The sequence below is a fragment of the Moschus berezovskii genome, chromosome X (assembly GCF_049115385.1).
Source record: "Moschus berezovskii isolate FMDL1 chromosome X, NW_MosBer_1.0, whole genome shotgun sequence".
In the NCBI taxonomy this organism is placed as follows: domain Eukaryota; kingdom Metazoa; phylum Chordata; class Mammalia; order Artiodactyla; family Moschidae; genus Moschus; species Moschus berezovskii.
The window spans coordinates 121,083,537-121,099,815 of NC_142488.1; the positions used below are offsets into that span (position 1 = coordinate 121,083,537).

The 16,279-nt window shown below is 39.6% G+C and overlaps 1 protein-coding gene across 1 annotated transcript in view; it reads right to left on the reverse strand.

The window, feature by feature from the left end:
• The window catches only part of LOC129564133 (fibrous sheath-interacting protein 2-like), an 84,362-nt gene that overhangs the window by 39,080 nt on the left and 29,003 nt on the right, over positions 1-16,279 (reverse strand). Inside the window, exons 9-14 of the mRNA XM_055437779.2 lie at positions 15,288-15,356; positions 12,523-12,623; positions 10,926-10,971; positions 9,751-9,836; positions 7,841-7,901; positions 1,448-1,475 (exon numbers count right to left, since the gene is read on the reverse strand). Of these exons, the coding sequence (XP_055293754.2) occupies positions 1,448-1,475; positions 7,841-7,901; positions 9,751-9,836; positions 10,926-10,971; positions 12,523-12,623; positions 15,288-15,356 (391 nt within the window). The remainder of the gene's footprint in view (positions 1-1,447; positions 1,476-7,840; positions 7,902-9,750; positions 9,837-10,925; positions 10,972-12,522; positions 12,624-15,287; positions 15,357-16,279) is intronic.

A 16,279-nucleotide genomic window follows, 5' to 3' on the forward strand; every position in this document is an offset into this window, starting at 1 on the left:
AACTAAGGAGGTGGAGGAAGAGGAGAGGAGGTAGGTGATGGAACAGACATAATGCACCCATACTTGAGTCTCAGGGAGCAAGGAGCTGCATCAGATCAAGAGGACTAAGCCAAAGGCTTTGAACCTATGTTCTTTCCTGTAAGGTAAATAGGTGTGGCATGGGTGCAATGGGCAGAGCCATACCAGATGGTATTTTAGCTGTGTTTTCTTGTGTTCTGGCTTGGAATTGTCCTAGGCTCAGCTAAAGGTATCTTAACTTGTGTATTTGTGAGGAATGAGAGAGCAGCTCTGGGTCATGTGCATAGTTCTTCATCTTTGCTGATTTTTATAATAAAGGGCTATCCAGAACATTTGCTGTTGAAAAGACCCAAGTGATTCTGTAGTCTAGGATGATAGTGGGGACAGGAAGAAGAGGCAGGCAGGAATTAACACTCTATAATGATGGCTGGATGGCATCACCGACTCGATGGACATGAGTTTGAGTGGGGAGGCCTGGTGTGCTGTGATTCATGGGGTCGCAAAGAGTCAGACACGACTGAGCGACTGAACTGAACTGAATGCACACATTCTCTCACCTTTATTTCTTGAAACTACCTTGATACTGAGCTAGTCAGTTTCCTTCCTTCAGCATCCTTGTACCCCATGAGCCCTCCATAAATCAAACTGACTGCAATTACTCCTACCTCAAAATCCTTTTCTAAGAAGCCTGGTCTGAACATCAACACCATTTACCACCGTATACTACTTCCCTTTACCTAATCAATTAATCAGAGTTTTGGATTTATAAAAATTATCCTGAACCTAATTTGGTTTGTTGAAGGTTTATAAAAGATGATAATATTAGGTACGTGTGTTCCATCAGGAGGTATTTTATACGCATGAACTATTATTCAAGTTTGAGGGGAAAAGGACATCAGTAGAATGACTGGCGACCAATGTTTGAGAGCTGAAAGGCCCCAGGCCAAAAGAAAACTTCTCCACTGGCCTTTATTTTAGATCATGAGAGATTGATTTACTTTGGATGAAAATGCAAATATCCTTAGGGGGTAACAGATTACGTCATTAATACTATATGGCAAACTAATTTATCATCATTTGAAAACCAATAACCTCAAATGGTACAAGTAATGCATTTTTGAGTGGGCCAGGGGAAAAGGACAGATCCAGATCCTAGAAGGAGTAGTGCTACGTGAAAAGGGAGTCAAAGTATTGCCTATGAGGAGAGCCAGGACTAAAGTGAGACCAGAGAAGGAACTGGAAGAGCATCAATGATTAACTTTGCCTACTTTACAATTTTAGCTTAGCCCTGAGAGGCTGCAAAAGGTGAGAGTTTTACTACAGACAAGTAAAATTACAAGAGTAGAGGATTCAAGCAGCACTCTTGTGTAATTATTTAAATATTACTTTAAAATAACACATTCCTTTATTAGCTTTCTTAGATACTTACCTAATTGGTGAGTTGTGAATAAAGGGGACTCCAGGAGCTGTAGATGAATTTTCAGAGAGAAAAAGAAAATTACTATTTGTTGGTATCCCTCACAGGCTACTTGTAAAATTGTAATTAACATATCTTAATAGGTCTTTTAAAAAAAATAGATTTATTTATTTGGCTGTGCTGGGTCTTAGTTGCAGCCTCAGGATCTTCCGTCTTCATTGTGGCATAGGGGATACTTTTTGTTACTGAATGTGGGATCTCGTTTCCTGATCAGGGACTGAACCTGGACCTCCTGCATTAGGAACTCGGAGTCTTACCCACTGGACCACCAGGGAAGTCCCTTAATAGGTCTTTCATTCCCTGCTGTCAACACTCTTTTTAAATCCTCCAGGGACTACCAGACAGGCATCAAATATACCTTAAGATTTGGGGTGACTGCCTACCTCATCAGTCTCATCTATGGTCACCATTCTACGTATATTCTCTGCTCCAGAGGTACTGAACAACACACAATTCCTCTGCCTTCATTATTTCCCTTGTAACTCAAGTGTCCCTTTTTAAAACTTCTCATCCTTTAGGACTCATTCATCTTGTGTCACCTCCTTCGGAGAGCCTTCTTTTCTATCTGCCCAGGTAGACAGGTGTTCTCTGTCAAGCTCCTGAAGTGCCCTATACATCCCTCTGTTATAGGATTTACTATGCTGTATTGTCGGAGAAGGCAATGGCACCCCGCTCCAGTAGTCTTGCTGGAAAATCCCATGGATGGAGGAGCCTGGTGTGCTGCAGTCCATGGGGTCGCTAAGAGTCAGACATGACTGAGCAACTTCACTTTCATGTTTCACTTTCATGCATTGGAGAAGGAAATGGCAACCCACTCCAGTGTTCTTGCCTGGAGAATCCCAGGGATGGGGAAGCCTGGTGGGCTGCCGTCTGTGGGGTCGCACAGAGTCGAACACGACTGAAGTGACTTAGCAGCAGCAGCAGCATGCTATATTGTACTAGTTTACAGTGCCTGGCATATAGTAAGCACTCAAGAACATTTATTTGTTCAAGTCTTTTTTTTTTGTTCAATGAATTCTTTAACATATATGTTGGCTCAATGTTTGTTCATTAGTCTTCCTGTCCGTAATCTCTTCCCACTTAAATACTAACATGATTTATATGCCATCTAGCAAAGTTCCATAAGTAGATTTTAGTAACTATTTCTGGATAATGATACTAAAGCAAGTCTTCATGTAGAATATGTCCATAGGAATACTGGGATGGTGTATGTCAGTTATGCATGTGTGTGCGTGCTAAGTCGCTTTGGTTGTGTCCAACTCGGTGCAACTCTATGGACTGTAGCCCACCAGGCTCCTCTGTCCATGGGATTCTCCAGGCAAGAACACTGGAGTGGGTTGCCATTTCCTTCTCCAGGAGATCTTCCCAATTCAAGGATTGAACCTGTGGCCCCTGCATTTCAGGCTGATTCTTTACCTCTGAGCCATTGAGGAAGGTCATTAGTTATGCACATACATGACTAAACAGTCTTAGACAAACAGAATACTTTGAATAATACAAAGTAATGTTACCAATTAAAAGTCAGTTCAAAGTCAAGGTAAATAGCTGTTTTTCTCCCAATAAATATAACATGTATTTTGAATAATCAATGAATTCCAATGATCTGCATCAAAGTTAACTTCAATTCTGTGTACTTTCTTAAGTTTCTTTGTGTGTGAGTGTATGTTTGAGTGTGTAGAGTTTTGAAAGGAAAGAGCTGGAATTAATAGTGCACATACCTGAAAAAATAAGTGTGAAGATAATACTGTTGTGGTGTTTTGTAAATATGTCTACAAATTCTTTGATAATATTCTCTCCAAGTGGTGGAGGTTAATTCTTTTCCACCTTGAGTGTGGATTGTACTTAGAGACTTGCTTCCGATGAATAGAGTGGAAGTGATGAGTGGAAGTGAGAGTGTGCTGAGACTAGACTATAAAATATAGTGTGGCTTCAGCCCCTCTCTCTTGGACCACCCACTCTGGGAGAAGCCAGATGCCATATCATGAGGATACTCAGAGATGTATGCAGATGCCCACATGGTGAGGAACTGAGACCTCCTGCCAACAGCCATGTGAGTAAGCCACCTTGGAAGTGACTTCTTCAATCCCAATCAAGACTTTAGATGACTGCAGCAGCCCTGGATGACATCTTGACTGTAACCTCATGAGAGCCCCTAAATCAGAACCATCCAGCTAAGTTGTTTCTGTATTCCTAATGTTTTTTTTAAGCTGCCAGGTTTTAGGGTGATTTGTTATTCAGCAAATTGTAGACCAAAAAATCAGTAAAGACATATAACAGTTAAATAATATAATCAATAAATAGAATTTAAAATTCATTTAGAGCCTTACAACCTTTAAATAGAGAATATATATTTTTTGTATATCCATGGAACACTTTGAAAATATCAATCACATATTTGGCAACAAATAAAATGTCAACAACTTCAATGTGTCTAATATTTACAGGCTACATTCTCTGAATCTAACTTTAAAAATGTGACTGAAAATATCAATCACATATTTGGCAACAAATAAAATGTCAACAACTTCAATGTGTCGAATATTTACAGGCTACATTCTCTGAATCTAACTTTAAAAATGTGACTGAAAATATCAATCACATATTTGGCAACAAATAAAATGTCAACAACTTCAATGTGTCGAATATTTACAGGCTACATTCTCTGAATCTAACTTTAAAAATGTGACTGAAAATATGAATTTCTTGATAATTAAGAAACATACTTAAGGATAACTCTTAGATCAAAGATAGAATAAAGAGGAAAAATTATAATCTACCTTAAAAAGAACACTTATATAAAATCTATGGGAACAGCTTTTTTTAAATTTATTTTTTGTTTATTTATTATGTTTAAATTTATTTATTTTAATTGGAGGCTAATTACTTTACATTATTGTATTGGTTTTGCCATACATTGACATGAATCTGTCCCAGGTGTACATGCGTTCCCCATCTTGAACCCCCGTCCGACCTCCCTCCCCATCCCATCCCTCTGGTTCATCCCAAACAGCTTTTATTATTTCCCATAGGTTTTGACATAAGGTGTTCCTTTCATTTCTTCTCCCATGCATTCCAAACCAATATCTATAACTGCCCCCTTGACTGCTCCACTTAGATGCCCCACTTGGATGCCCTCAGGCACCTCAAACTCAATATATTCAAAGCTGAGCTAAATATTTGTCTTCCAAACCTGTTCATCTTTCTGTATTGCCTATCTATTGAATGGCACAATCCTGTACTAGAAATATGGTTTTTGTCTTCAATTCATTCTTCTCCCATATTCAATCAGTAGCCAGATCTCATCCATTTGACTTTCTTAGTCTGAGTCAAATCTCTGCCCAGCTCTTCATCTTTACTGCCACTGACTTTGTTCAGGACACATATCTAGCTTTGACTATTATCAGTTCAGTTCAGTTCAGTCACTCAGTCGTGTCCGACTCTTTGCGACTCCATGAATCACAGCACGCCAGGCCTCCCTGTCCATCACCAACTCCCGGAGTTCACAGAAACTCATGTCCATCGAGTCGGTGACGCCATCCAGCCATCTCATTCTCTGTCATCCCCTTCTCCTCCCGCCCCCAATCCCTCCCAGCATCAGAGTCTTTTCCAGTGAGTCAACTCTTTGCATGACTATTATAATAGCCTCTTAATTGTAATAAGGGGCAGTGTGGTATTGTGGTTAGGACTGGTTGAGTAAGATAGACCTGGCTTTTAAAACCTTCGCTTTGCCACATATTATGTACAGGAGAGAGGGAAAACAAACACAAAAAAGCAAAATGGCTATCTGGGGAGGCCTTACAAATAGCTGTGAAAAGAAGAGAAGCGAAAAGCAAAGGAGAAAAGGAAAGATATAAGCATCTGAATGCAGAGTTCCAAAGAATAGCAAGGAGAGATAAGGAAGCCTTCCTCAGTGATCAATGCAAAGAAATAGAGGAAAACAACAGAATAGGAAAAACTAGAAATCTCTTCAAGAAAATTAGAGATACCAAGGGACTATTTCATGCAAAGATGGGCTCGATAAAGGACAGAAATGGTATGGACCTAACAGAAGCAGAAGATATTAAGAAGAGGTGGCAAGAATACACAGAAGAACTGTACAAAAAGATCTTCCCAGATAATCACGATGGTGTGATCACTCATCTAGAGCCAGACATCTTGGAATGTGAAGTCAAGTGGGCCTTAGAAAGCATCACTACAAACAAGGCTAGTGGAGGTGATGGAATTCCAATTGAGCTCTTTCAAATCCTGAAAGATGATGCTGTGAAAGTGCTGCACTCAATATGCCAGCCAATTTGGAAAACTCAGCAGTGGCCATAGGACTGAAAAAGGTCAGTCTTCATTCCAATCCCAAAGAAAGGCAATGCCAAAGAATGCTCAAACTACCGCACAATTGCACTCATCTCACACACTAGTAAAGTCATGCTCAAAATTCTCCAAGCCAGGCTTCAGCAATACGTGAACCATGAAATTCCAGATGTTCAAGCTGGTTTTAGAAAAGGCAGAGGAACCAGAGATCAGATTGCCAACACGCGCTGGATCATGGAAAAAGCAAGAGAGTTCCAGGAAAACATCTATTTCTGCTTTATTGACTATGCCAAGGCCTTTGACTGTGTGGATCACAGTAAACCGTGGAAAATTCTGAAAGAGATGGGAATACCAGACCACCTCACCTGCCTCTTGAGAAACCTGTATGCAGGTCAGGAAGCAACAGTTAGACTGGACATGGAACACCAGACTGGTTCCAAATAGGAAAAGGAGTACGTCAAGGCTGTATATTGTCACCCTGCTTGTTTAACTTATATGCAGAGTACATCATAAGGAATGCTGGGCTGGAAGAAGCACAAGCTGGAATCAAGATTGCTGGAAGAAATATCAATAACCTCAGATGTGCAGATGACACCACCCTTATGGCAGAAAGTGAAGAGGAACTCAAAAGCCTCTTGATGAAAGTGAAAGAGGAGAGTGAAAAAGTTGGCTTGAAGCTCAACATTCAGAAAACGAAGATCATGGCATCTGGTCCCATCACTTCATGGGAAATAGATGGGGAAACAGTGGAAACAGTGTCAGACTTTATTTTTTTGTGCTCGAAAATCACTGCTGATGCTGACTGCAGCCATGAAATTAAAAGACGCTTACTCCTTGGAAGGAAAGTTATGACCAACCTAGATAGCATATTAAAAAGCAGAGACATTACTTTGCCAACAAAGGTCCGTCTAGTCAAGGCTATGGTTTTTCCAGTGGTTATGTATGGATGTGAGAGTTGGACTGTGAAGAAAGCTGATCGCCGAAGAATTGATGCTTTTGAACTGTGGTGTTGGAGAAGACTCTTGAAGAGTCCCTTGGACTGCAAGGAGATCCAACCAGTCCATTCTAAAGGAGATCAGTCCTGGTGTTCATTGGAAGGACCGATGCTAAAGCTGAAACTCCAATACTTTGGCCATCTCATGCGAAGAGTTGACTCACTGGAAAAGACTCTGATGCTGGGAGGGATTGGGGGCAGGAGGAGCAGGGGATAACAGAGAATGAGATGGCTGTATGGCATCACCGACTCTATGGACATGAGTTTGAGTGAACTCCGGGAGTTGGTGATGGACAGGGAGGCCTGGCGTGCTGTGATTCATGGGGTCGCAAAGAGTCGGATACGACTGAGTGACTGAATTGAACTGAACCTGTTAATCCAAAACTCCTAATTTATTCATCCCCCAACCCACTTTCCCCTTTGGTAACCAGAAGTTCATTTTCTATCTCTGTGGGTAGAAAAGGCAAATTCTGACCATATTAGTTCCTGTCAACACTCTTTGATAGTTGCCCTTTGATAATAGGCTAAAAGGTAGATCTCCTGGCACAGCTTATCAGAATCTTAATGATCAATTGATATCTACCAGTCAAGCTTCATCTTCTATAATTCTCTGACTTGAACTTTTAGCTAAAACAATTCTGAAAAAAAATCTGCATTTCCACAAACCCACTAGGCTCTAATGTATATATCTTGGTAAATGTATTCCTTTCTCCTGGAAGTTCTCTTTCCATTTGTCTGCTTAGAAAATTCTTTCTCATCCTTCATGTCTCAGCTCAATTGTGGCATCTTCTGTAAAAGCTTCCTTGTCTCCCCTATGCTTCCAGTGGATTTTGTATTTACCTCCTTTATTGCACTTATTATATTGTGTTGTGATTACTGACATGACTGTTCTATAGTACAATGTAAAATCCAGGGTAGGAACCATGGCTTCTCTACTTTGTTCAATAATTAGTATAGTGCATGGTGTGTAGCAAAAGCTTAGTAAATGTTAGTTGAATGTATTAATGGATTGCAGGATTTCCTTAATAGCTGTTGATAATGTTTACCTTGCTCATAGTTTAAGCTTGATTTCTTGGCCTTTTCCCCATTCAAATCAGCATGTGTCACCTATACATGCCACAAGAAAAATGAAAACAAAAAAAATCCTTAAAGGAGTTTTCAAAGAATTTGAACATCACCTATGTCTCACCGAAATTTAATAAAGTGATTTTAGAAATCTATTTATCATAAATATACATGTTTTATTTGGTTTCCATTACTTACATAATTCAAAGGCTTACAGAATTCCTAGTATGCTGAAGTTAATTAACTGAAGAGTGCAATGACCAGCATGGAAGGTAATCAGTTGAATAGCTAAAAAGAATATGTGTGGGTTTTAAAGAAAGTTAAGTACAGGGGGAATGCTGTGAGGGAGCTGGAAGGCAGAGAGCAGCTTTTCTGCATACGTGTGATGTGGCTCTCTCAGTTGGCCAAGAGCTCTACCTGCTTAGGTAATCATACAGGAAGAGAAATCCAACAGAGTAGATTTTGTTTTTTCCTAGGCTTGAGAACTGAACACAAGCCACCAGAAGTACATTTCTTGACACTGATGGGATGGGTGAAATAAGCTGGAAAATAGTATTGGATTTTGTTGTGATAAAAGTGGTCATAATATTTCTCAAACTGAATTAGGTATTTGTGACAATTTGACTTACTCATATTGTCCAATGTATTTTAAAGCCTTAAAAAACAGATGGTCTAAATTTGTTTATCGCTTATTTTGAGGGTAACATATGTACTGATAGTATTAAGTTTGCCATTCATACTACACTCAGAAAATACTTATTTTTCTGACTATAGTGAGGCATGGAGAAGGAAATGGCAACCCACTCCAGTATTCTTGCCTAGAGAATCCTGTATACAGAGGAGCCTGGTGGGCTGCTGTCCATAGGGTCGCATAGAGTCGGATACGACTGAAGCAACTTAGCATGCATGCATAGTGAGGCAAGTGAAAAAAGTTATTAACTCCTGATGTGCAACTAATATACTGTCTTAAGGTAGTTAAGATTCTTTCTTCAGATACTGAGAATACAGATTATGGATGTTAATACAGTAGCACAGTACCCTGGACATAGCAGGTGTTTCATAAATATTTGTTTATATAGAAAAGCATATTGTGGCTAACATGTTACATTTGAAGAGTTACATATAATTGAGTCTGTCACTTACTATGCATTTAACATAGGATATAGGAAAATGTGTTAACTTTTTAGCATAGGTGAGTCATTTAATACAATGCTAATGGAACCAAGGATGTGGGTTCGAGTCTGAAAGTGGATGACCAATTGGTGACCCACAGAGATGACAGATGTTGTGACCAGAAGCTGTACCCTAAATGTTTGCCCTCAATTTCCCACCATCGACTGAGTGATCAGACCACAAAGGGGAGAGGGTGAGGCAGTATAGCTGTTTCTGTACAACCCATCAGCATGAGAAGAGAAATGATTCACGGAAGTCCAATATGTTGCTTCCTGTGTGAATGGACTTGAAGCTCATCTTTTAAGAAGCCTACATACCTAAGAGCTAAGTGAGAACACTCACGTTGTTTCTGGTAATTTCTATTAAGAACTGAGAAAAGTACTCAAATTTTGGATCTATTTAACACATTTAAAATCTCAGGCTCACCATTTTTCTTTTGTTAGCTTACTAGTTGTTATTGATATTCCCTACACTTAGAGTATGGCAACACTAACAAAGCAGATAGCCATAAGCATTGGAAGTCTGAAGTAACAGGATTATTACTGTGGATTCGCATTTCAATTTTTTAAACTAAAATCTTACTATAGGATGGTTAATTTCAGGGAATAAGACTTCTGAATTGTCATTTAATGAATGAAATTGTGTTATATCAATCTTGATCCTCATTTTATACTTCATTGGTTCTGTGTGTATCTGGGACAAAAGAAAAGTTACTTGCCTGTTGTTTTGAAGTATCCTGTACAGAGAATCTACAGATACTTGGTGTTTTCGCAGAAACACCTGGACTCTGAAGTGTAGTAATTTCTAGGGAAAAGAAGAGGTAACTTTAAATATGAAAAAATCATATAGTTCTCCTTGCTGGGCTGCCATAAAGTCTAAAATTACCATAGTCAAGAATGTATTTATTTATGGAAGTAAAGGCAGTATCTCCACGTATAAGATGCCTTTTTTTGAAGTCCCCTGCTTACCAGCTTCCAGGGGCCCACTGTTGCCATTAGGGACAAGCCTGAACTCCCTGGCTCTAAGTTACTTTGCCAGCTAAACTTCCCACCACTTCCCTGCCCTAGAACAAACTGTTCTGCACTTCATTCAGTAAGCAAAGGGGAACCACAGAGGACTTTTGGGTACAGGAATTATATGTCCAAAGCTGTAATTCAGGAAGGTTACATTCACAGCAAAATGTAGGACAGATCAACAAGAAAAAGAGATTGGAGACTAATTATTACAGTGCTTAATGGCACAGGAAGCATGAATGGAAAGAAAGGAAAAGTTATGAGAGAATTTAAGGAGGCAGACTGGACTGGAGCAAACAGCAAAGAGTCAAAATGACTCAGGTTTTGTGCCTGAATAAAGTTGGGAGGAACAGAGCGCTGGTTTGGGGATGAATTTGGTTTTGCACATGTTGGATCTGAGGTACTCATGGGCCGCCCAGGTGAAGATGTCCCAGTGCTCTTAGTAAGTGTGGAGGTTACGCATGGGAATCTTACGGAGACAAACAGAGACTTAGCTAATCTCTAGTCCAGTCCTGGGAGATGGGAAACAGGATGGATTTTTATGTCTGGGAGAAAAGATGGTAAAAGAGACCTTCCTGGGGAGAATTCTCTTCACTGGGACTCTCTAATGGCCGCATTGTCAGGGACTTACAGAGGCAATCACACCAGAGACTCTAACTTCCTCATACCTTGTCGATTCCAAAAGGCCTATTCTCCCAGGAATCACTTAAAAATGTGATGCTTATATTTACAACCATGAATAATTCTTATATCTTCCTTTATCGATTAATCATGGATTTTATAATCAGGGAAAAAAGCATAACTTGGAAGACTATATGACAAAATGAATTATTTAAGCAAAAGATATCACAGCAATTATAAATATTGTTCATTTTCTTACCTCCATTATTTGAAGGATATGATGTCCTAATTGTTTCTCTATCTTTCTGTATGGTTTAACATTCAAGAAAAAATTAATTAGTAATTATTCTTCTAAAAGACCCTTTTGCTGATTCTAAAGCAATCAGAATAATACAGTATCTTATCTCCCCCTTCCCCTCATCTCGATCTCTCTACTAGGTGCTGGTCTCAATGCTCATACATATTATTAACCTCTTCCTGGATATCTTTTACAGGTACCTCACTTTAACTAGTTTAAAATAAAGCTTATATTGTACCCAGGTACGCTATCTTTTCCTGTCTTTTCAAACTTGCTACTTGTCTGTCTTCCACATTTTGGTTATAGGTATAATAATCCTATAACCAATAATAATAATCCAGTGCTCCATTCCAGAAAGCATAGAATTGTTGTTTATTTCAGATAAGGCCAGTTTAATCCAGTCTAATGTTTATTGAGTACACTGCCTGGAACTAAGACACATAATTCCTGACCTCAAGAAGTTTATCACCCAGTAGAAAAGACAGACAAATATGATGGAGGATAATGAGTTCTGAGATGTGCATACAAAACCTGCACACAAAAATTAAATCATCACCATCATTGTCATCTCCTTTTCTCTGGGTCCACACATCTGTTGAGTCACCAAATCCTGACATACTCTGACTCTGAAATATCTTAAATCTGTGGCCTCTGGTTCACCCTCATTGTCACAGCCTTAGTTCAGGCCTGTATCGTTTTTATCTGCGCTATCCCAGTAGACTCAAACTATCTTGCCTCTAATCTCCTCTATGCAGCTATCTCACACTGCAACTAGAGTATCTTTTAAAACCCAAATCATTCTTATCTCTCATTCTACTAAAAAACCGGCAATGGCTTTCTACTACTGAGAGAATAAATTCATACTTCAGCAAGGGATACAAAGTTCTGGCTTCAACCTACCATTTCAGTCTCTTCTGTTCCACTGCTCTGGTTTTGCTGGCTTGAACTTTCATGCTTTCACTTAACATTGTAAGCCTGTCTGCAATACTGCCTCACTACATCCTCACATCTACTCATCTGAAAACTTCCCACTAATTCAATGAAGCCATCCTTTTATAAAGTTCTTTTAGATTTCTCTAGGCAGGGCTATTTCTCCACACTTTCTGTGCTTCATATTTTATACAAAACAAAAGTCTTCTCTCATTTGACTATAAGGACTTTTGTTTATGTGTCTGACCCTGGACAGTGCATCCCCAAGAGCAGTGATGTCTTTTCTATCTTTGTATCCTGTGTCACCTACTTTCCCCTTTTCCCTTCCTCCTGCCTTCCCCTACCTTCTACTAGGACCTAGCCCACAGCAGGTTGTCAATAAACATTAGCTATCATCATCATTATCATCATCAAATATTTGTTAGTTTCTGCTCAACTACATGGTACATTTAGCATGAAGCTGACTCAGAACCTTCTCTACCAGGAAGACGGTTAAGATCTGTGTAGAACTCCATTATTTCTAACCAATCAGTACCATACCCAGTGAATGGGGATATCCCCTAGAAAGAAAAATTAACCAGATAAATGAGTGGCCAGTACAAAGCACCTGAGACATACAGCTTTGTACCTTTTGTTCTTTTGTGTTACTCTGTACATCATGTGGAGAATGCAACAAGGTTGATCTTCTTTCAGGAGTCTCTACAGAACTATACAAATGCTGGGATGGTCCTATAGGCAAATGAAAGAGAAATCATTTAATTTTTAAACTTGATTGAACTGTAACTGAAGTACAATAAACTGAACATATTTAAAATGTACCATTTGGCTTTGGCATATATATATATATATTTATATATATATATTTATATAAACCCTTGAAACCATCACCACAATCAAGGTAAACATTTGCATCATCCCCAAAAGTTTCCTTGTGCCCCCTTATAGTTCATCCCTCTCTCTACTCCTGTCTCCCAGGCAATCACTGATCTGCTTCACTATAAATTAGTTTGCATTCTCTAGAGTTTGCTATAAATGGAATCAAACAGGGGTTGTACCACCCTTTTTTTGTCGGGGGAGGGTGGTGATCTGGCTTCCTTTATTCAGCATATTTTGATATTCATCAATATTGTTGCCTGTATTAATACTTTATTCCTTTTTATTTCTGAGTAGTATCCCATGATATGGATACACTAGTTTATCCATTTGCCTGCTGAAGGGCATTTAGGTTGTTTCCAATTTGACTATAATGCTGCTGTGGACATTGATGTACAAATCTTTATCTGAACATATATTTTCATATCTTGTGGGCTCCTACCTAGGAGTGAAATGACTGAATCACATGGCAGATGTAGTTTAACTTGAGTTGCCAAAATGTTTTCCACAGTGGTTGTACCATTTTACACTCCCACCTGCAATGTCAGACAGTTCTAGTTGCTTCAAGTCCTTGCAAATACTTGGTATGGTCAGTTACTTAAATTCTACTAGACATCCTACTGGGTGTGTAGTGGTATCTCATTGTGGTTTGATTTGTATTTCCCTAAGGATTAATGATATTAAACAGTGTTTTGTGTGCTTATTTGTCATCTGTGTATCTTCAGTAAAATGTCTGTTCATGCCTTTTGCCCAAGTTTATTATGTTGTCACATTACATATATTACAAGTTTTTCTAAATTTTACACTTTTTTTTACAGTGATCATGCCTTCAAGATGTAGGTCTGGAGACCACCTATTGTTGTACTCACTTTTGGGGCTTGAGAAATGAGAAACAGCCATTTATGCAACAGGGCTATTTTTAAAATTTTATATAACTCTTTCATTTTTGACTAAGTACAAGATTTCTACCCTCATCTTTCATAGGCTTTCATTTACCTGGGGGTGGAGCTAGGGAAGGAAGGAGAGGTTAGAATTTCTAACAGGACAAATGCCATTATGAACAGCCAGGTAATATTCAGTATCTGTCATCCCTCCAAATGATGACACAACCAAGACATTATGCCTTGCAAGCCATGCAGTTGTCTCAAGAATTTCCTTAAATTTTACCTTCCTTTTTGTGTAGAAACATCCTGGAATACTTAGTTGAGAAAATTCATAGTGTCCTGGAGATACTTAGCTTACCAAATAAGAGTTATCTGGGCTCAGGAAGAAAAAGGATATGACTTCAGGAAAGTTAGGGGGAAAATGTCCACTCCTTTAGCAGCTCAGAGATGGTGGGAAAATGGGAAGGTGGTGAGAGTGACTGGAGACCAAAGAAATCAGACAGGGCTTCACATTTTGCTTACTTTGGGCCTTGGTGCTTCAGATAACTGAGGTTAACGGAGAGAAAAGAACTATTGCTCAGCTCTCTGTTTAAGACTCTAGAAAGAGATTTCCTTGGCTATCCCTACTCTGACTCTTCCTCCTCACTGGGGTCATGGACCCCAAACTTTGTAATACAGTGTGGTCAGGCAGAGCAAGGCTCTCGCTGAGGTTTTGCTTTCTTTTTCTTTCAGTTTTAAAACATTTCAGCTTTACTGACTTATATAATGGACACATAAAATTGTAAGATAGCTAAAGTGCACATTGTGGTGATTTGATATATATGTACACTGTGACAGGATTCCCACCCCCCCATTTAGTTAATTAACACATCCATCACCTCACATATTTATCATGTTGTTGTTCTTAGCAAATTTCAATTATACAATACAGTGTTTTCAACTGCAGTCACCATGTTATACATCAGATCCTCAGACCTTATTCATCTTACAGCTGAAAATGTGTACCGTTTGACCAACCTCTCCCTATTTCCCCTTGAGGTTTTGCTTTCTTAAGCCACTCTTGGTTCCGTGTGGTATACACATGGCCCAGAACGGGCTGAGGGTCTAGCTGGGAAGCTTGTCAAGGGGGGTCACTGGGCTGGGGGTAAGAGGGCTCCTCCCAGAGTGTTATGGAGCAGGCAGTCAGGACTCAGGTGGAGTGGGAAATCCAGAGGGTTCTACTAAGCCCAGCGAGACCAGACCATGAGCCATTGCAGTGATGGCCAATTTAACTGAATGATGACAGGCCAAGCACTATCTCACTGGAGATAAGGGCATGTCTCTGAAGACCAGAGGGGGCAGAGGACAAATAGTCATCCCAGCACGCTTACTTTATTCTGCCTCCATGGGGCTATGGAAGCCAGTGTTCCCCAAAAGTCAATGTGCATGTCATGCGCTGGGGTCTTGTGAAAGTTCAGGTTCTGATGCAGTATTGGGGCAGTGCCCGAGACTGTGCTTTTATAATAAGTGCCTCAATGATATCCATACTGCTGACACTTAGACGAGTAAGAACATAAGCCACACCTCTTGCCCTAGACAACACCATTGGGAAAGACACACAAATGACTATTTTAGTATTTCTAATTATTTCAATTACTTTTTTGTCCTTGGTGTGACTTCTGGTGACCGGCAGTGACACTCATTTTCTTGATCTTTGGATAAGGAGCTTAAAAAAAAATTAATAGTAATGATGACAAAGTTATTCAAGATGAATTCTATTTATCCTTTTTTATGCCCACTAGGGGGAGAACCATATCCTAATCTGTACATGGGGAGAAACTGGAGAGGGTTCATAGTAGGTCTCAGTGGGAGGCAAATTTGTACCCCATAGGACAATGGAATTGGACATGTCTGGAGACATTTTTGGTTGTTCCAAATCAGGGAGTGGGATTTCTCCTGGCATCTAGTGGACAGGGGCCATGTGTAATGCTACACATACTACAATGCACGGGATGGTCCCCATAGTAAGCAGTTATCCAGTGCAACATGACAACAGTGGCAAGGTTAAGAAACCTTAGGACAGATGTGATGGGGAGGCAGGACAATCACTTTTATAATATTATCTTGTATAGTTAAAATTCTTTGGGGGAAGGGGGTGGGGGCAGTGCAGAACTGTCCTCTGGCAAAAGGGAAAAAACTCCATCCCTCTGTCCTGCTCAAGAAGAACATGGCTTTTTCTTTGTGTGGGGATGCAGACCAGCATAATAGCTGTGTTACAGACCCTGGAGGCCATGTGCTGGAGACCCCACAATGGCCATGACAATTTTTGGTTATGCCTCAAAAATCTGGCTGAGGCAACCATACATATATACCTGATTTGTGGAAAAGGTGACTGCCGTTCCTGTTTCTAATCATTTAGAAATAGACAAAAGGATTCTAAACTATATGTGTGCTAATTGGGTTTTCATTAGAGTTATGTGTATTCCTTGGTGTTGACATGGTAGAACATGATGGCTTTGTTACAGTGATATGTCAATTTCATATGTGAAATAGACATCTTCATTCTGTCACCTCTGTAATACTGTGAACATCAAGTTCTTTTGTTTTTTTTTTCCCAAAAGCATTTGAGGTGGGTACTGTTTAAGATGC